The sequence below is a fragment of the Perca fluviatilis genome, chromosome 1 (assembly GCF_010015445.1).
Source record: "Perca fluviatilis chromosome 1, GENO_Pfluv_1.0, whole genome shotgun sequence".
Lineage (NCBI taxonomy): Eukaryota > Metazoa > Chordata > Actinopteri > Perciformes > Percidae > Perca > Perca fluviatilis.
The window spans coordinates 2035222-2056663 of record NC_053112.1 but is presented as its reverse complement, the minus strand read 5'-3'; the positions used below and the strand labels follow the sequence as shown (position 1 = coordinate 2056663).

Below are 21442 nucleotides of genomic sequence, written 5' to 3'. Positions count from 1 at the left end.
AACAGCTGTAATGTCTCGGTCCTCTATAGATATAACAGATGTAATGTCTCTCGTCCTCTACAGACATAACAGATGTAATGTCTCTCGTCCTCTGCAGATATAACAGCTGTAATGTCTCTCGTCCTCTATAGATATAACAGATGTAATGTCTCTCGTCCTCTACAGATATAACAGATGTAATGTCTCTCGTCCTCTATAGATATAACAGATGTAATGTATCTCGTCCTCTACAGATATAACAGATGTAATGTCTCTCGTCCTCTACAGATATAACAGATGTAATGTCTCTCGTCCTCTACAGATATAACAGATGTAATGTCTCTCGTCCTCGACAGATATAACAGATGTAATGTATCTCGTCCTCGACAGATATAACAGATGTAATGTCTCTCGTCCTCTACAGATATAACAGATGTAATGTATCTCGTCCTCGACAGATATAACAGATGTAATGTCTCTCGTCCTCTACAGATATAACAGATGTAATGTCTCTCGTCCTCTACAGACATAACAGATGTAATGTCTCTCGTCCTCTACAGATATAACAGATGTAATGTCTCTCGTCCTCGACAGATATAACAGATGTAATGTCTCTCGTCCTCTACAGATATAACAGATGTAATGTCTCTCGTCCTCGACAGATATAACAGATGTAATGTCTCTCGTCCTCTACAGATATAACAGATGTAATGTCTCTCGTCCTCTACAGATATAACAGATGTAATGTCTCTCGTCCTCGACAGATATAACAGATGTAATGTCTCTCGTCCTCGACAGATATCAAAGCTCTTTCTGCACACTGAAGCTCAAAAAAGAAAGAAGGTTAGTTCTTCAGGGTTTACGATTTGTAAAATTTCTCATACTTAAAGTTTGTCTCTGACGTATGAATGACATTTAAAGCTTAGCACCGCCCAAGATAATTGTTATTGGTTTAAAGAAATGCCAATAAACCAGAGCACGTTTTTCTCCCATCTAGGGATGCTGTGTGGACTCGTCAGACCTTCCTCCACAGCCCTGTGGAGGAAGGTCTGGCAAAGTAAGACTAGTTAACTTTAACAGACACGTTGAACGTGTTGATTCGTTAAAGATGCAGTAGGTAAGTTTTATAAAACTAACTTTCTACTGAGAAGTTGTCGATATTCAATTTTTTTTGGCTAAGTCCTGGATCTTCCCAATCCCACCTACGGCACCTTTAATAAAGTGTTGAAGGTAAAGAAAGTACTGACCCGAGGAGAGTCCTGGTCTGACGGGAGTCCGTTCTGGATGATGACTCCGCTGCAGAGACACAGAAACACAGCTGCTTACTGACCGGCGACATTATCTTACAACACAACCACATTATGGAATATCCTGAACGCAATATGTGATACATGATTACATAATGCGGGGGCAGCACTTTTTTAACGACAATGTAATATTATGGTGCATTACATATATTATATTCAGAGTGTCCACCATGTATGTTGCATGTAAGGCTAGATATTAAAATATTTTATGGTGAAATGTATATTTTACCTTTTGATTTGTTCTTTAAATGCCTTTTAAAGCCAGTAGAGATGAGACCATTGTGGTTGGTTATTATTAAATAATGCACCGCACTTTTGTAAGAACTGCCACATTTTGAAATAATGATTACATATTTTGTTCAGGGTTGCGTTGTTCCACTGCTGGGATCAAACTGTAGGACGTGACGGAGAAACCCACCTCTGCTGTTGGGACTCTTCGTGCTGAAGAATAACCGGCTCTGGAGACGGAGGCTTCCTCATCCTCTCCTCTTCCTCCTGCTGCCTTCTCACCTCCAGCAGCTCCAGCTGAGACACAGACAGACAGACAGACAGATGGAGAGACAGACAGCGGGAGAGACAGAAAGACAAAGAGACACATTTCGTCAATTAACTGTTTTACATGAAAAGTAAAAACATCTTTAAGTTCAAATAAAACTTAAATGTTCTGATATGAAAGAAAAAATCAAAAATATTTTGCCTCTTAATTTCTCTAAAGGTAAAAATGTGATAAAGCTAAGATACAAAGTCGACCATTTAGATCTGTGTTAAGCATTAACACATTTATTTCTATTTTCCACTCACTCCAAATGATTAGTTTGGTTTGTGGCTGAATTGAAGACAAGCTTCCTGAACGTATCTCACCGTGGTCAGCCTCTCCAGAGCGGAGAAGCGCTCCTCCCAGGTGGCAGCGGACTTCTCAAAGGCCTCGTGGCGTTTGATGAGTTTCTCCACCTCGTCCACGCTCTGGCCCATCTCCCGGCTGGACAGGTAGGGCTCCTGACCCAGCAGCCAGGCCTCGGCCACGCCGGCGTCCCTGGAGAACTGGTGCACCTCCAGGACTGATGGGAGGACAGAGTCACAGTCAAACTTTTCGGTTTCTGTGGAGCCCTTTCCTGGAGCTCGTTGACTCCCTCAGCTTATCCCCTGATTTGGAGGACTGAGCTCCTTATGGACTGCTGCAATTGATGCCAGCTTTGTTTTATCTCCTCTCTATCTCTTTTGATTTGTATATCTTTTTTGCTTTTGTCTTTTGGATGTTGTGTTACTGGTGTGTGTTTGTTGTTGTGCATGGGTATGTGTTGTTTGTCCCCGTTTTGGACCTGTGCTGGGTTGGTTCACGGGTGGGTGGGGACTTGAGGGGAGGTGACATGTCGGTTCATCTGTGCTGCATTCGCTTTGCCCATTGGGTCATGTCACTTGTTAAAATAAATAAAAACTTGAAAGAAATAAAATAAAATAAACTCACTTTCTGTTTTACAATCAACAGGGTTTCTGCAGGTTTCACCAAGTCAAATTTAAGACCTTTATAAGACATTTTAAAGCATAAATAATGCGCAAAAAAAGATTTTCAAATATATTCAAACCTTTTTGTTTTTTAAAAGGAATATTTAAACATTTTGGCCAGATGAATGGGACGTGAGGATGAAGCTTCGTGTGATCTGTCTGTCCTGATGAGTCGACTAAACCACCTGCAGCGTTTCCTAATTGGTCAGAAGATGAAGGGCAGCGAGCGCCTGAGGAGTCTTCATCAACGCTGACTCATCACTGCAGCGTCCAATCAGCTATCAGCCTGATGGCTGCAGGCAGAGATGGTTTAGAAGCAAGACGCCAACACTCAGAGTAACTTCCTATCTCTGCTTCTCTCTTTAATTATCATGTTTCAGTTGTTTTTTTTCTCTTTTGTATGAAGGGAGGTCTCTGAATAACCCTTCTAGGCTTCTTTACTCTCACGCACGGAAATAGCTTGTTTTAAAATCTATTGTATGTACTTTATGTCTTTGTGCAAATACACTGAACTATGTCCTGTGGGTTTGTCCGTGGCCACGCCTCTTTAGGAGACTAGCGGCAGCTCCTGAGTGTGAACATGAGCACAGATTATTAGAGATTTGACAAACTGTCACAATGTTTGTTTTAGGGTAAGCCATTTGGGCACATTTTTGACATTTGGGTTGTTGGATTATTGTTTTTAGGGCTACCAGGCTAAGATATCGGAAAACTTAAAAAATAGCCATTTTAACCACCGGATTTTGGAGTATGTGGTTGACAGGTCTGTATGGAGTAGACCTGTCTTGGTTTCAACCTGCTAGCACCTAGCATTCCTGCGGGGGAAGCAGGTAAAGTTGGGCCACCTGGAAAAGAATTTGTGCTACCACGAGTAGGACATTTGGAAAGACTTTTGCAGTTTGGGTTAGGACACTTGGGAAGACCGAAAGGCCCATTCAAAAGCCTGTCAAGTTTTCGAGCTTCCCTTGTCTTGCTTTGCCAGACCTTCCTCCACAGCGCTGCGGAGGAAGGTCTGGCTAGTCCATACAGCATTCCTGGATTGGAAAAAAACGTGCTCTGATTTATTGGCATTTATTTAAGCCAATCACAATCCTCTTGGGTGGTGCTAAGCGCCGGACGGAGCCACGGTGCCTCTGCTAAATAGTCTCAGGAAGGAACTGGTTTTGGTGGAACGTGTACGTACATACGACGGAATTTCCGGTCGTGGATATAGACTAAGCCCTCCCTTATATTGGCAGGCATTTTTAGGGGAGATTGGGTCTTCCCAAGTGTCCTGACCCAACATAGTTGTTAAGTGTGTTTCATACCACTGGCACAGTGTGAAATCTTTATCTTTAGTTATAGAGAATCTTTGCTGCAGTGACCTCTGACCTCTGACCCTACAGGAGGCTTTGATCAGCTTGTGTTCATGTTTTCATGCAGATTAATGAATGTGTGAATCTTACTGAGTCGCAGCCACTCCCACCGGTCCTCCCACTTGTCGATCATCTCTTTCCTCTTGTCTGTCAGCTGCAGCAACTTCTCTTTAATCTGAACACAAAAACACAGACACAACAGTTTAACACACACAACAACACACCTGTTCTACCTGTGTGTCAGGGATCATTAGACCCAAACTGAATCTGCAGATGATTTTTATTTATTTTTTTCAGTTTTCAGTTGTGATCCAGAATGAAAATCTGCAGAATGTAATATATTGCTTTTCTGCTTGTGATGTGTTAACATTCTGAGTTTTGGATTTTTTTTAAATCTGCAAAAAACTCTGCATCCAGATTCCATGTGGCCCCAATAATGAGCTTCACCCGTATAAAAGCCACTTCATTCAACTTTAAATACATAAATTAATAAATGTGCCTTTAAAATATATCCTGAAATAAATAAATGTTACAATAAATATATAAATAAATGTAAGCAGTAATTTAAAAAATGTCCTTTTATTTAACTATATTGCCTCATATATTTATTTCAGGATGTATTTTATAGGCACATTTATTAATATATTGTATGTATTTATATAATATTAAATGAAATGTCATTTTGTACATCTGAAGGATGAGTTCAGAATTACATCTTGTTTATTTACAACTTTGTTGTTGAATTACAACTTTTTCACAAGATATTTAGCCTCTAATCTTTCTCTGTACACTGGTTTGGCGTTTGTATCAAACATCCAACAGAATTTTTGTTCTGCCGACTCCCTGCTCGTCCTCTGTGAAGAGTTTGGTCCTCACCTCCTGTGAAGCGTAGTGTTTGCGGGCCAGCAGGGCTTTCCCCAGCTCGATGCAGGCGGTGAAGCTGTCGTTTCGGGCATCGATCTCGGCCTTGATGCCCTGGTGGTTGTTCATCAGCAGCTCCACTGACGACACGTCTCTGAACACACAAACACACACAGCACCGTTGATCACAGCTTCTATCTAGAGCTGCAAAGATTAACAGATTAGTTATCAACTATTATATTAATCTCCAATCGGTTTGACTCATTCTTTTATGTAAGAACAGTGAAACGTGTGTGATGTCAGCTTGTTAAATGTGAATATTTTCTATTTTCTTCACTCCTCTGTGAGAGTAAATTGAATATCTTTGAGTTGTGGACATTCAAAATCCACGTTACAAAGTGATTCACAAAACAGCAAAATAAAACAGAACAGCCATTGAAAGAAAATAAAAACTGGTGTATAAAAACCTGTACAATGTACGGAAGAATCGGAAGAACATTTAAAAAAGAAAAAGTTCAGTTCAAGGAAGGTTCATGCTCAAATAAAATCAAGAAAGGCTCTTTGATGAAAGTATGTTTTAGGAATGGACTTAAAGGCGACAGCTGAGATTTTCTGTGATAGAAAACGGCACTTTAAAATGTAACTATCATTCTTTTTTTAGAGGTGCCTTTGATGTTCAGTTTAATGTTCAATTTGTTCAATAAAATAATGTTGAAAATAATTTCCTTATTTTAATCAACAAGCAATGTGTTGTATTTTATATAGGTGGTGGAAAAATTCGATACAGCATAGTATCGAGATATTTTTCGTGGCAATACTATATCAATACACAGACGCCAAGTATGGATCTTTTATTATATGTGTTGTTCAGTCTCTCTGCTTGATAATCCCCATTTTGCAGCAATAAAATGGAAGTGAGATGAACAGACAGAGAAATCTTTTTAGATAAAACAGATGTTGACAAAAATTTTCTTTTGGGGACATCATTTGAAATTGGGAAAAATTTGAAGTTGGAAAAATGGTAATACATTGCAATATATCGCAGAATATTGCAATATGTTTAAAATTGCAATAATATCGTACTGTGACATAAGTATCGTGATGATATTGTATCGTGAGGCCTCTGCTGATTCCCACCCCTAGTATTTTAGCAGAATACTGAAAGCAGCAGAACTGAACACACTTGAATATCTGCTTATCGCGATATTCAACAACGTAATTGTATACTGTCCTCAAATACTGCAGCTCTAATCATTAGTTGCTTGTTCAGCGGACCGTGGCAGACTCTGTACCTGGGATTCTCCTGGGCCTCGATAAGCCGGATCACATCTTCCATCCACAGCATCAGGTCTCGGACCATGCTGAAGAACCTGAACTTGTCTCCGGTGTCGAGAAGGCGGACCCTGCGTCCGTCACACGCCTCCAGCAGACTCCTCCAGGCCTCCAGCACATCACACTCCCTCCGCTGGATGTCGTCTGCTTTATCTCCGGCGTACGCCGACTGCAGGCGCACAGCGTCTTCCTGCAGCTGCCTCACCTGCACACAGGGTCAAAGGTAATCAGTTAGGACTGAAGCAGCTGATACCAGTTAAACCCTTAAAGACGGCCACCGCGCCTCAACTTCCTCCCGCTGTACAAAGTGAAGCCAAAATCTTATGGATACAAACACTGCCAACTTGGAATTTTGGAGGTGGAGTCTGCACAGTAGTGATTGGGCATTTTTGTTTTTATTTTAAACCACTAATAAACCACAGTCTCACCATAAACCACTGCTTCCCATTAAAATACTGCTTCCCCATAAACCAGTGTCCCCATGAACAACTCCGTCCGCATAAACCACAATGAACCACTGTGTCCCCATAAAATACTGTGTCCACATAAACCAGTGTGTTCCACATAAAATACCAGATCCCCATAAACCAATGTCCCCATAACCCACTGTGTCCCCATAATGTCCCATTACCCACTGCGTCCCCATAAACCAGTGTCCCCATAAACCACCGTGTCCCCATAATGTCCCCATAACCCACTGCGTCCCAATAACCCACTGTGTCCCCATAAACCCTCTGTATCCCCATAACCCACTGTGTCCCCATAAACCCACTGTGTCCCCATAAAGCGACTGTGTCCCCATAAAGCCACTGTGTCCCCATAAACCCACTGTGTGCCCATAAACCCACTGTGTCCCCATAAAGCAGGTTGTTAGGTTTGACTGACCTGTGTTCCCAGGGCCTGGATGTCGTGTTCAAAGGTGTTGTGCATCCTCTGCAGAGTCTCCACCGTGTTCTGGTCGCGGCCAACTTCCTCCGGCAGTTTCTTTTGTTTGTCCATGATGCGTCCCAGGATCTCCTTGGCATCGTGGTAGAACTTGTGGAGCTCGAAGGAGGCAGCGAGAATCTGCGTCCGGGTGTCGATCAGTTCCAGCAGGTCGGCCCAGGCTTCGTTCAGACCGTCCTTCCATTCGGCCACCGTTGCTGCGTCGCCGTGACCCGAGTTGATCAGCTCGTCCGCCAGACGGTTGACGCTGTCCACGCGCTCCTGACCGATGTTCCCGGTGTCCCGGGCAAACTCACGGAAACGCTCCTGCAACATCTGAGCACAAAATACACGAGTCAGAGTAATCGGAGCAGAAACAACAACAGTACTAACTGAGGTGTATTAGGAGTAGATCACAATATTTTCGACCTGGACCCTATGTTTCCATATTTTTGTGTCCAAGTGACTGATGGGAACAACAATCTTTTAAACCCGTCCAGTATTAAACAAGCTGTAATGTAACCCTACAGGACTAATGTTCAGCAGCAGTTAGTGTCCACTAAAAGTTCTGTTTTTCCTGCTGACAGACTCAGATTATTATTCTAAGTGTCTGACAACATTATGGAAAGATCCCTAGAGCGATAGACTTTAGATAATCAGTACTTTTATCATCGTAAAACACAGTTTATTCAAAGTCTAAAGAAACAAAACTACCAAAAGCCGTCTTGGTTCATCTTTCCACTGTTCCAACAATCACCACTCTGGTTTGGTTGAAATAAACCCTTAATTCACCCATTTACATGTGGAGATATGCTGGCTCTATACACGCTAAAAGTCCTGATTATTTACATGGAGTCTGGTGGAGATATGCTGGCTCTATACACGCTAAAAGTCCTGATTATTTACATGGAGTCTGGTGGAGTTTGGTGATGGTGATTTCGGGGCTAAAAGGATCTTACTTTTTAACTAAATGGTCTATCTCTGTAGGGATCCTTTCCATAATGTTGTCAGACACTCCCATGTGTTGTTACTGGGCAGAATCTGCAGGGCATTTGTCCTATAGGGTTACATTGCAGCCCAGTTCAAGGCTGCCGGTTACAGAGTTCTCATACGTACAGTTACGTGTTCGTAGTCCTGCCCCAGCTCGTGCGACCCAGCCACGACCTCCCGCTCAGCGATCCACTGCTCGAGGTCGTCCACCTCCCGGTTCAACTGGAAGAGGCGGAGCCTCTCATCCAGTTTGCCCTGCCTCTCCTCTGATAGGTCCTTCAGGCCGGCGTACAGCTTATCCACCTGAGACTGCCGCATGCTGATTCGCTCACTGGGTTAGGGGAGGTAAGAGGTCCATCAATTATCAACACTGTGAATAATCTTCAAATAATATCATTGTGGCTCTGGAATTGGTTACTGGAGCTTTGTGTCCTCACAGGTTCATTTAAAAACACACACACACACACACACACACACACACACACACACACACACACACACACACACACACACACACACACACACACACACAAAAAAACACACACACACAAAAAAAAAAAAACACACCTCTCTGGGTGTCCATCAGCCACCAGTCCTCTGCTGGTCTTGGACAGCTGGTGGACCGTCTCGGCGTAGTCCTCCACCGCCTGCTCCACGATCTGATGCTTCTTCTGCATGGTCACAGCGCTCAGCTCGTCCTGATGGAAACATTTACAACATCAAACATATTTACATCCACCCAGGAAATAATACATTTCTCATATAATAATGTTTCCAGAATAATGGTAGTCTAATAGATCCTTAATACATTTAAGCCTAGTTAACAAGACAAGAGCTTTCCCTTTCCACTTGTTCTCTTTTCCCTTCTTATCCAGTCTTCTTTAATCTGTACTTGGCTTGTAGATGCATATCAATGTCAAGACTTATGCACAAATGCTTTCAATAAAATATTTGAAACATACATTTTTAGAGTTAAAGCCAATTTGAGGAACCCTGGGCAGGGGTCGCCTGTAAAAATAGGAACTTTACTGTAACATTACTGTGCTGATGACCTTTGTGGGTATTGGCCATATCCGAACAATCCGGTCTGACGCAGTTTCCACCCTTCTCACGGTTCCTTTTCTTAAGTGATCGCCCCCGAAGTGCAAATACAATTCATTTACACACGTTATAATATACGAGTCAAGTGTTGTTGTTTGTAGTAGGGCTGTACTCGATTGAAGAACTTCTGAGTCGACTAACACTCATTCTATTGTACCGACTAATCGATTAGTTGATTTAATCGACAGATCTGTAAATCTGAGTTTCTCCACTAAGAGTCATGTTAAAGCACCACTTTAATTCTTGTGTTTACCAGAGATGTGCTCGTACGTTTCTTGGAAATAAGTCATTCAGCATGAAAACAGCATCAGATATGACTAATGGACTAAAGAGATCTAAGTTGACTAAGACCAAAACCACCAATTAGTCGACTAATCCACTAAGAGGGAGCAGCCCTAGTTTGTAGCCATTAAAGAATAAAACAGTTGAGTAACCTTGGCCTTCTCCTCTGACATCATGTACAGTTCCTGCTCGCTCATCCAGGCCTCGGCCTCGGCGGCGTCAAAGTAGTACTGCTGCGCTTTGTGCGCCTCCTGCAGGCGGCCGTGGCGGCGCTCGGCCTCCTCCATCAGCTGCCCCCACAGCGCTCGCAGGTCGGCCAGGCGCCGCCGGATCACGTCCCCGTTGGGCGACTCGTCCTTCACGAGGCTCTGACTGCGCTCCAGGATATCGTCGATGCGAGGCTGATGACCCTGGATCTCTTTCTGCAGAGTCTGAGAAACCAACGACAGTTTATCGGTTTAGTTATCACATTATTATTATTCATGTTTGGTCTGTAGTGGTGGGGGGGATCGTATACAGTATAGTATGGCGGTATTTTCCGTGGCAATACTGTATCAATACAGAGACACTACATCAATCTTTTACTCTTTCAACTTTTGTTACTAGAATATTATTATAAAATCTATTGCCTTTTGTGGGGGTATGTGTCCCCCCTAGGGGTACTTTAGAGGACTGCAGGGGGTACGTGAGATATTTTGCTAAAAGTTTTTCAGTTACAAGGCCGTTGGTCCAGACCATTGATCCTCTTTATATACACTTTTTTTCCCCCATCAAAGATTTGATGTTTTTAATCGCCTTTTTTTTACCTAACCCTCCCTCCCTCCCTCCCTCCCTCCCTCCCTCCCTCCTCCCTCCCTCCCTCCCTCCCTTCCTTCCTTCCTTCCTTCCTTCCTTCCTTCCTTCCTTCCTTCCTTCCTTCCTCTGTTTTCAAAGTTATTTTCGAAAATAAAGCTTTTTTCGAAATTTTTGTTTTTTAAGAGTTTTTGTTGCCTTTTTTCATCAGCATTTAAATGTTTTCAAACTGAAATTTAAAAAGGGAACTGTATCTTTTAAGATTAAACAGATTTTTTTTCCTTTGGGGTGATAATTTGAAGATGAGAATGAAAATGGCGTCATTTGCGCCAAAGCTTTCTAAAAACCCTGTGAAAACCCCCACTATGTTTCTGTTGCCATACTTTCTTTTACTTCCTCTGAACACCGAGACAAACTCTGTGTGTGAAACCAGATTTTAGGTCAGACCTCAGATCAGTCGAGGTGTTGTTCTGGTAGCGAAGGTCTGATGTGTTCTCACCTGGTTCTTCTTGATGAGCAGCTGGACGGTCTGCAGGTTGTGTCCGTGGTCGGTGGACGTGGCCACAGCCATCCTCTCCTGGACCCACAGCTGGAAGACAAAACACAGGAGTCCTCCGTTAACGCCAGCGTGTTCCTGAAGGCAGCGCTGCAGCTTGTTAGGAAGTTACAGAGCAAGTCATTAAACCTTCTGAGGATGACAGACTCGTGACCCGACTATCAAAGTCTCTATTAATACCTCAGCGATGATACAGCGCAGAAACGTGGTTAAGATATTCCTGGAATCGGCAGAATCTCTTTTCCTGCTACCTTTTTGTTGCGAGATCATCCATCATCTCACATGGCGAATTATAATACAGGGAAGATCGCTTGTGACTCTCGTCATCGGCCTCATCTGACTCGTGTTAACTAATTTCAAGTACGGAAGAAATTTGTCCACATGAGAAAAGGTTTGAGATTTGAAAAAACAAAATTTTGACTTTTCAGCTTTAGGCTCAAATGATGTCTTTACACGTTGCTCCGGGACAAATTTGGGCCTCACTGTACAGAAAGGGATTAAACTAAAATCAAATCAAGGCATAGATTCTATTCTTAATAAAAAGGCATGTTGACCAGAGACAAACTCTACGTACGATCTCGTCCTCCACGTCTCGGTTGAACTGGTGGACCTCTCTGGACTCCACCAGGAAGTCCTTGCGGCGGCGCAGCGGCTCCAGGAGCTGCTGGAACTTTGTCTCCACCAGCTGCCTCCGCCCGTCCACCTCGTCGGTGTCTTTGACCTCCTGACCCAGAGCCTTCACCTGGCTCTGCAGCTCCACCACCTCACGCTGACGCACCTCCACCTGCTTCTCCAGCATCTGCAGAGACAGTCATATTCCACATTACAAAAGCAACTTTGTGCAAAAGCAATGGAAAAATTTGAGAATTAGCATTTTCCATTTCACTGACTGACAGTTCAGGCAAATACTGCAGCTGCTCTATTCAGATGTGACATTAAGTATTGCACAAACATTAACTAAACTGTCCAGATGAATTTGGTTTCAAGCCTTCACATTGTTATTCCTTTGAAAACCCAGATCAGAGTAGTACTGCTTACACCAGGGGTCCCAACCTGAAACACCTGAACACTAGGCTGCATGTTGCAGTTATTTAAGAGTGTGTGAAAACTAGTTAGCAAGCGAGCACATAACTTTAGCTAAAAGTAATTAATAAACTGTGAAATAGTTAACTTAAAGTTTTGCATAAGTCACAAGTGACACAAAACAACCACAAAGAAATGTAAGATTACTAAAACATAGACGCAAAACATTCACAAAATGACCAGGAGACACAATATGCCTAAAATAGATGTGAAGTGACCACAAACAGTGTGCTCCTTTACTGCAGTACTACTGTGAAAAAGTTGGAATTATTGGGTCCCTTTAAATAATAGAGTTTGGTCTATACCTGCTCTGTCTGTAAAGTGTCCTGAGATAACTCCTGTTATTATACAGTGTCTACACACTCGTAGTCATTCAGCATGAAAACAGCATCAGACATGACTAATGGACTAAAGAAATCTAAGCTGACTAAGACCAAAACCACCGATTAGTCCACTAGTCCACTAAGAGGGAGCAGCCCTAGTATTGAAGCATTTTGACTGGGTGGAAGTGGAAAACTAAGTTGTGTGAATGCGAGTCCTGCCTCCAGCGATACCTGTTGTTTTTTGAGCAGGATGTTGACGGAGGTCAGGTCTTTCCCGTAGTCGTCGGACTGGATCTGACCCTCGAGGCCTCCCAGCCACTTGTCCAGGTCTGCGCAGCTCTGGGTGAACAGCTCAGCCTTGTTGGCATCGAACAGACACTGAGCTTTGGTCTGCGTGGTGGACTCCAGCTCCTCCCACATGGCGTGGAGCGCCGACAGCTTCTCCTTCACCACCGCCTCCGTCTCCGGCTTCTCCGACACCAGCAGCGTGCCGTCCTGCAGCCACACACACACACACACACACACACACACACACACACACACACACACACACACACACACACACACACACACAAACACACACCGGGACAAACAGCTTCAGTCGCACGTCTCTACTAGGCCTTTAATTAAACATGAATCAGTTAAACTTATGTCTACTGTACACTAGAAGACTCTGACATCTCACATCTAACGTTAAGGACTGTCATAATATGCAAAGACTGGGGATCTTGCAGGGTCACATATTGCAAAACTACTACTAAATTAGTATTGAAAAATGTAACCAAGCTAGCTAGCTGCTAACTTTAAGGGAAAGCTGGGCGCTGCCTACCTTCTGGATCTTGTCCAGCCACTCTTTGTTGGACTGCAGCTCGGCCATGAAGGCCTGGTGCTTCAGCCACTTGCTGTGCAGGTTCCTGGCCTCGTCGTACGTCATGTCCTGAGCCGTGAGCATCTTCTCGTTGATCCACAGAGACAGCTGGACACACACAGAGACACACACAGGGACACACACACAAATATAGACACATTAGCAGCAGGAATGGGTTCAGTACTTTCTGATCTGCTTCTGGACCAAAGTGTTGGACGCTAGCAAGCGAACAGCATTTCTAAATATCTGTCTGAACCCGGCCGGGTATCCGTCCTCTAGCTAGCAACACAGTACAGAATATAAACCCATCAGATGGGTCGGACCTCTGTGTTTAACTATACATCTTTAAAGGTTACAGTTACAACTGAAAATGACAACAGATATACACTAGTTTACAGATTTCACATATCTCCTCAATTCAAATCAACGGCCATTTGTCTACAGGAAGTGATTTTTGTGATTCGGACTATAATTCCATCTATAAAATACTCACACACACTGTAATAAAACATCTACAAGCAATTGTGTGTGTGTGTGTGTGTGTTTGTGTGTGTGTCTGTGTGTGTGTCTGTCTGTCTGTCTGTCTGTCTGTGTGTGTGTGTGTGTGTGTGTCTGACCTCCTGGCAGTCCTGCAGGAACTTCTGCAGGTCTCTGTTGTCCTTGAGTCTCATCAGCAGCTCCACGGCAGCCTCCCTGTTCTTCTTATGTCTGAAACACCGAGGACACAGAACACATGGAGAATACTTGATGCTGATTGGCTGCAGGCGTCATTAGTTGGTCGTTGTTCACTAACGTAACGGTGTCCATGCTCGGACAGCATGTCTCTCGGTCTCTAGTGTGACTGAGGGTCTTAGGGTGTACCTGTCTCTCTGTCTCTAATGTGACTGAGGGTCTTAGGGTGTACCTGTCTCTCTGTCTCTAGTGTGACTGAGGGTCTTAGGGTGTACCTGTCTCTCTGTCTCTAGTGTGACTGAGGGTCTTAGGGTGTACCTGTCTCTCTGTCTCTAGTGTGACTGTAGGTCTTAGGGTGTACCTGTCTCTCTGTCTCTAGTGTGACTGTAGGTCTTAGGGTGTACCTGTCTCTCTGTCTCTAGTGTGACTGAGGGTCTTAGGGTGTACCTGTCTCTCTGTCTCTAGTGTGACTGAGGGTCTTAGGGTGTACCTGTCTCTCTGTCTCTAGTGTGACTGAGGGTCTTAGGGTGTACCTGTCTCTGTCTATAGTGTGACTGAGGGTCTTAGGGTGTACCTGTCTCTCTGTACCTGTCTCTCTGTCTCTAGTGTGACTGAGGGTCTTAGGGTGTACCTGTCTCTCTGTCTCTAGTGTGACTGAGGGTCTTAGGGTGTACCTGTCTCTCTGTCTCTAGTGTGACTGAGGGTCTTAGGGTGTACCTGTCTCTGTCTATAGTGTGACTGAGGGTCTTAGGGTGTACCTGTCTCTCTGTACCTGTCTCTGTCTATAGTGTGACTGAGGGTCTTAGGGTGTACCTGTCTCTCTGTACCTGTCTCTCTGTCTCTAGTGTGACTGAGGGTCTTAGGGTGTACCTGTCTCTCTGTCTCTAGTGTGACTGAGGGTCTTAGGGTGTACCTGTCTCTGTCTCTAGTGTGACTGAGGGTCTTAGGGTGTACCTGTCTCTCTGTACCTGTCTCTCTGTCTCTAGTGTGACTGAGGGTCTTAGGGTGTACCTCTCTCTGTCTCTAGTGTGACTGAGGGTCTTAGGGTGTACCTCTCTCTGTCTCTAGTGTGACTGAGGGTCTTAGGGTGTACCTGTCTCTGTCTATAGTGTGACTGAGGGTCTTAGGGTGTACCTGTCTCTCTGTACCTGTCTCTCTGTCTCTAGTGTGACTGAGGGTCTTAGGGTGTACCTGTCTCTCTGTACCTGTCTCTCTGTCTCTAGTGTGACTGAGGGTCTTAGGGTGTACCTGTCTCTCTGTCTCTAGTGTGACTGAGGGTCTTAGGGTGTACCTGTCTCTCTGTCTCTAGTGTGACTGAGGGTCTTAGGGTGTACCTCTCTCTGTCTCTAGTGTGACTGAGGGTCTTAGGGTGTACCTGTCTCTGTCTATAGTGTGACTGAGGGTCTTAGGGTGTACCTGTCTCTCTGTACCTGTCTCTGTCTATAGTGTGACTGAGGGTCTTAGGGTGTACCTGTCTCTCTGTCTCTAGTGTGACTGAGGGTCTTAGGGTGTACCTGTCTCTCTGTCTCTAGTGTGACTGAGGGTCTTAGGGTGTACCTGTCTCTCTGTCTCTAGTGTGACTGTAGGTCTTAGGGTTTACCTGTCTCTCTGTCTCTAGTGTGACTGTAGGTCTTAGGGTGTACCTGTCTCTCTGTCTCTAGTGTGACTGAGGGTCTTAGGGTGTACCTGTCTCTCTGTCTCTAGTGTGACTGAGGGTCTTAGGGTGTACCTGTCTCTCTGTCTCTAGTGTGACTGAGGGTCTTAGGGTGTACCTGTCTCTGTCTATAGTGTGACTGAGGGTCTTAGGGTGTACCTGTCTCTCTGTACCTGTCTCTGTCTCTAGTGTGACTGAGGGTCTTAGGGTGTACCTGTTTCTGTGTACCTGTCTCTCTGTCTCTAGTGTGACTGAGGGTCTTAGGGTGTACCTGTCTCTCTGTCTCTAGTGTGACTGAGGGTCTTAGGGTGTACCTGTCTCTGTCTATAGTGTGACTGAGGGTCTTAGGGTGTACCTGTCTCTGTACCTGTCTCTGTCTATAGTGTACTGAGGGTCTTAGGGTGTACCTGTCTCTCTGTACCTGTCTCTCTGTCTCTAGTGTGACTGAGGGTCTTAGGGTGTACCTGTCTCTCTGTCTCTAGTGTGACTGAGGGTCTTAGGGTGTACCTGTCTCTGTCTCTAGTGTGACTGAGGGTCTTAGGGTGTACCTGTCTCTGTCTCTAGTGTGACTGAGGGTCTTAGGGTGTACCTGTCTCTCGTACCTGTCTCTCTGTCTCTAGTGTGACTGAGGGTCTTAGGGTGTACCTCTCTCTGTCTCTAGTGTGACTGAGGGTCTTAGGGTGTACCTGTCTCTGTCTCTAGTGTGACTGAGGGTCTTAGGGTGTACCTGTCTCTGTCTATAGTGTGACTGAGGGTCTTAGGGTGTACCTGTCTCTCTGTACCTGTCTCTCTGTCTCTAGTGTGACTGAGGGTCTTAGGGTGTACCTGTCTCTCTGTACCTGTCTCTCTGTCTCTAGTGTGACTGAGGGTCTTAGGGTGTACCTGTCTCTCTGTCTCTAGTGTGACTGAGGGTCTTAGGGTGTACCTGTCTCTCTGTCTCTAGTGTGACTGAGGGTCTTAGGGTGTACCTCTTCTCTGTCTCTAGTGTGACTGAGGGTCTTAGGGTGTACCTCTCTGTCTCTAGTGTACTGAGGGTCTTAGGGTGTACCTCTCTGTCTCTAGTGTGACTGAGGGTCTTAGGGTGTACCTTCTCTGTCTCTAGTGTGACTGAGGGTCTTAGGGTGTACCTGTCTCTGTCTCTAGTGTGACTGAGGGTCTTAGGGTGTACCTGTCTCTGTCTATAGTGTGACTGAGGGTCTTAGGGTGTACCTGTCTCTCTGTACCTGTCTCTCTGTCTCTAGTGTGACTGAGGGTCTTAGGGTGTACCTCTCTCTGTCTCTAGTGTGACTGAGGGTCTTAGGGTGTACCTCTCTCTGTCTCTAGTGTGACTGAGGGTCTTAGGTGTACCTGTCTCTGTCTATAGTGTGATTGAGGGTCTTAGGGTGTACCTGTCTCTCTGTACCTGTCTCTGTTCCTAGTGTGACTGAGGGTCTTAGGGTGTACCTGTCTCTCTGTACCTGTCTCTCTGTCTCTAGTGTGACTGAGGGTCTTAGGGTGTACCTGTCTCTCTGTCTCTAGTGTGACTGAGGGTCTTAGGGTGTACCTGTCTCTCTGTCTCTAGTGTGACTGAGGGTCTTAGGGTGTACCTCTCTCTGTCTCTAGTGTGACTGAGGGTCTTAGGGTGTACCTCTCTCTGTCTCTAGTGTGACTGAGGGTCTTAGGGTGTACCTCTCTCTGTCTCTAGTGTGACTGAGGGTCTTAGGGTGTACCTGTCTCTGTCTCTAGTGTGACTGAGGGTCTTAGGGTGTACCTGTCTCTGTCTCTAGTGTGACTGAGGGTCTTAGGGTGTACCTGTCTCTCTGTCTCTAGTGTGACTGAGGGTCTTAGGGTGTACCTGTCTCTCTGTCTCTAGTGTGACTGAGGGTCTTAGGGTGTACCTGTCTCTCTTTCCTTATGTGACTGAGGGTCTTAGGGTGTACCTGTTCTCTGTCTCTAGTGTGACTGAGGGTCTTAGGGTGTACCTGTCTCTCTGTCTCTAGTGTGACTGAGGGTCTTAGGGTGTACCTGTCTCTGTTTCTAGTGTGACTGTAGGTCTTAGGGTGTACCTGTCTCTCTGTCTCTAGTGTGACTGTAGGTCTTAGGGTGTACCTGTCTCTCTGTCTCTTTTTGAGGGTCTTAGGGTGTACCTTTCTGTCTCTAGTGTGACTGAGGGTCTTAGGGGTGTACCTGTCTCTGTCTCTAGTGTGACTGAGGGTCTTAGGGTGTACCTGTCTCTGTCTATAGTGTGACTGAGGGTCTTAGGGTGTACCTGTCTCTCTGTCTCTAGTGTGACTGAGGGTCTTAGGGTGTACCTGTCTCTGTCTATAGTGTGACTGAGGGTCTTAGGGTGTACCTGTCTCTCTGTCTCTAGTGTGACTGAGGGTCTTAGGGTGTACCTGTCTCTCTGTCTCTAGTGTGACTGAGGGTCTTAGGGTGTACCTGTCTCTGTCTCTAATGTGACTGAGGGTCTTAGGGTGTACCTGTCTCTGTCTCTAGTGTGACTGAGGGTCTTAGGGTGTACCCTGTCTCTCTGTCTCTAGTGTGACTGAGGGTCTTAGGGTGTACCTGTCTCTCTGTCTCTAGTGTGACTGTAGGTCTTAGGGTGTACCTGTCTCTTGTCTCTAGTGTGACTGTAGGTTTAGGGTGTACCTGTCTCTCTGTCTCTAGTGTGACTGAGGGTCTTAGGGTGTACCTGTCTCTCTGTCCTAGTGTGACTGAGGGTCTTAGGGTGTACCTGTCTCTGTCTCTAGTGTGACTGAGGGTCTTAGGGTGTACCTGTCTCTGTCTATAGTGTGACTGAGGGTCTTAGGGTGTACCTGTTCTCTGTCTCTAGTGTGACTGAGGTTTAGGGTTACCTGTCTCTGTCTATAGTGTGACTGAGGGTCTTAGGGGTGTACCTGTCTCTCTGTCTCTAGTGTGACTGAGGGTCTTAGGGTGTACCTGTCTCTGTCTATAGTGTGACTGAGGGTCTTAGGGTGTACCTGTCTCTCTGTCTCTAGTGTGACTGAGGGTCTTAGGGTGTACCTGTCTCTCTGTCTCTAGTGTGACTGAGGGTCTTAGGGTGTACCTGTCGTCGATGGAGACGACCCTCTCCTGTATTCTCTCGGCGTTGATGTTGCCGTCGCTGGCCAGCCGGCGGCCCACCTCCACCACGCCGTTGATCTTGTCCTCGTTGGCGTCCATCGTGGTCATGAAGTCCTCCTGCTTCTTGATGGCGGCCTCGGCGCCCTCCAGGGTGGGGGGCATCTCCGTGTGAGCCAGGACGTACTCCTATAGGGGGGGGGGGACACATGGGACAGTAACGTGGGTGTGTGTGTGTGTGTGTGTGTGTACCTGGTTGTTTTGTGTGTGTGTGTGTATGTGTCTCTGTGTGTGTGTTTACCTGTGTGTGTGACTGTGTGTGTGTGTGTGTGTGTGTGTGTGTGTGTGTTTGCCTGTGTGTGTGTGTTTGCCTGTGTGTGTGTACCTGGTTGTTTTGTGTGTGTGTTTACCTGTGTGTGTGTGTGTGTGTGTGTGTGTGTGTGTACCTGGTTGTTTTGTGTGTGTGTGTGTGTGTGTGTATGTGTCTCTGTGTGTGTGTTTACCTGTGTGTGTGTGTGTGTGTGTGTCTGTGTGTGTGTTTACCTGTGTGTGTGTGTGTGTGTGTGTGTGTGTGTGTGTGTGTGTGTGTGTGTACCTGGTTGTTTTGTGTGTGTGTGTATGTGTCTCTGTGTGTGTGTTTACCTGTGTGTGTGACTGTGTGTGTGTGTGACTGTGTGTGTGTGTGTCTGTGTGTGTGTGTGTGTGTGTGTTTACCTGTGTGTGTGTTTGTGTGTGTCTCTGTGTGTGTGTGTGTTTACCTGTGTGTGTGACTGTGACTGTGTCTGTGTGTGTGTCTGTGTGTGTGTGTGTCTGTGTGTGTGTGTGTTTACCTGTGTGTGTGTCTCTGTGTGTGTGACTGTGACTGTGTCTGTGTGTGTGTGTGTGTGTGTGTTTACCTGTGTGTGTGTCTCTGTGTGTGTGTACCTGGTTGTTGAGGAAGGCCTCGGCCTGCTTGGTGTCCCTGAGGAACAGCTGGTAGGCGGTGGACTGGGTCAGCAGGTTCTGCCGGTTCTCCCACATCTTGTGCAGCTCGTTCCAGCCCGTGTCGAGCGCCTGCAGCCTCTGGCGGAGGAACATGTACTGGGCGTCCGTCTGGCCCTGCGTCACCATCTCGCCCATGTCCCGCATCCTCTGGTAGTCCTCCTCGTAGTTCTGGATCTCGTTCCGGATGCCGTGGTGCTGGGCCACCAGCTTCTCGGCCTCGGCCGGCGTGTTGGGCATGTCCTCCGAGGCGATGGCCGTCTGCGTGCGCGACAGCCACGACTGGAAGTCGTCCAGCTCGCGCAGGAACTGCTGCAGCTTCCGGGCCTCGCCCAGCGACTCCTCGCGGGTCTTCAGAGTGTTCTTCATCTCCTCCCAGACCGCCGTGATCTCCGCCAGGCGGCCTGAAAACATCAACATCAATACAGAGATGATGGAGCGCAGTATTTCTCGTGGCATGTCGACATGCAGGCTGCGCTGTCTTTTATTAAAGATTAAAAAAAAAAAAAAACAGGGAAACTGACTGAAACAGACTTCCTGTCTTCACTTTCTTTCTGAGCTCAGGTATCTAAACCAGTGGTAACCCCTAACCCTAACGAAACAAAAGTACATTTAAACCTTACCCACAGTAAATATTAAGGATGTTACAGCACAAGACAACATTTAAGACCTTTATAAACTACATTTAAGACCTTTACCTTTGAGACCAAAGGTCAGACTTGTTAGGAGACCACGAGGGAACTCTGTTATGTCATCCCCACTTTGGCCACTCACCCACTTCTCTACACATTACATACTTATCACTCCAATATATGCATCTTGCACACTACTTTGCACTATTACTTTTTGCATTCTAAATCCCACTCCATGTGTACTTGTATTGATATTATGTCTTATTTGTATATTTGTATATCATGTTGATATGTGCCTATATGTATATTGCTGTCTCTATTGTACAGTATGTGTCTGTATGACTATTTTTCTACTGAATGTTTACTACTACATGTCTATGTGTTGAATGTATAGAGGGTTAACACCTACCAAAGTCTAATTCCTTGTGTATGTGAGTATACTTGGCCAATAAATCAGATTCTGATTCTGATAAACTGCACATGAGACTTTCACTTGGGTTGCAGAATAACAAAATGAATCGCTGTTTCAGTCCACTAGATGGTGCAGTTTTCAAAAGATCAAACAAAAGTTTTCCTTTGGGCAATCATTTGAAGGGGACATCTCTTGAATGAATTCCAACATGTGGCAGAATGTGGAGATAGTCTGTTACTGTGCGAGCGTGTACCTGTGATGGCGTTGGCCTGGTCGGGGTGTTCCTCCGCCAGGCGCTGAGCCTCGCCGCGCAGGTCGCCCAGCTTGTCCTCGATGGCGGCCAGGTCGCGCTCCATGCCCGTCAGCTTCCTCTGCAGCGCCATGACGCCGGTCAGGTCGTTGCCCAGCTCCTGCGTGGACTCGATGACTTTGGTCTTCTCTCGGATCCACGACTTGGTCTCGTTGCAGTCCAGGTGGTAGTTCTGCACGCCGAGAGCCGAGTTCAGAGACTCCTTCTTCTGGTCCACCAGGTCACGGAACTGGCTCCACCTTCACACAGATGAGACAGCATATGAGTAGTAGTTATACCCCACATGTATATACGGAGAAGAGAGGGTCAGGACAGCTTACAGGGGTACTTGGTTCGGATTTGAAATGGAAAACTAGCTTGTGATGCCGGGCTCTAACATTACATTCTTTACTCTATATTATGTACAACAGAGTGTACAACTGAGACAGAACGACTGTATAAGATGCACAAACATGCAGTCAATAA

At 45.7% G+C, this 21442-nt stretch overlaps 1 protein-coding gene across 1 annotated transcript in view; it reads right to left on the bottom strand.

Moving 5' to 3' along the window:
• Positions 1-21442, bottom strand: part of LOC120561186 (spectrin beta chain, non-erythrocytic 1-like) — a 65311-nt gene that overhangs the window by 4383 nt on the left and 39486 nt on the right. Inside the window, exons 18-35 of the mRNA XM_039804186.1 lie at positions 20921-21216; positions 19567-20027; positions 18629-18831; positions 13874-13964; positions 13218-13364; positions 12620-12883; positions 11557-11781; positions 10926-11015; positions 9787-10065; positions 8819-8949; positions 8378-8582; positions 7223-7597; positions 6298-6542; positions 5021-5159; positions 4235-4319; positions 2148-2344; positions 1705-1811; positions 1227-1275 (exon numbers count right to left, since the gene is read on the bottom strand). Coding sequence (XP_039660120.1) covers positions 1227-1275; positions 1705-1811; positions 2148-2344; positions 4235-4319; positions 5021-5159; positions 6298-6542; positions 7223-7597; positions 8378-8582; positions 8819-8949; positions 9787-10065; positions 10926-11015; positions 11557-11781; positions 12620-12883; positions 13218-13364; positions 13874-13964; positions 18629-18831; positions 19567-20027; positions 20921-21216 — 3589 coding nt within the window. The remainder of the gene's footprint in view (positions 1-1226; positions 1276-1704; positions 1812-2147; positions 2345-4234; positions 4320-5020; positions 5160-6297; positions 6543-7222; positions 7598-8377; positions 8583-8818; positions 8950-9786; positions 10066-10925; positions 11016-11556; positions 11782-12619; positions 12884-13217; positions 13365-13873; positions 13965-18628; positions 18832-19566; positions 20028-20920; positions 21217-21442) is intronic.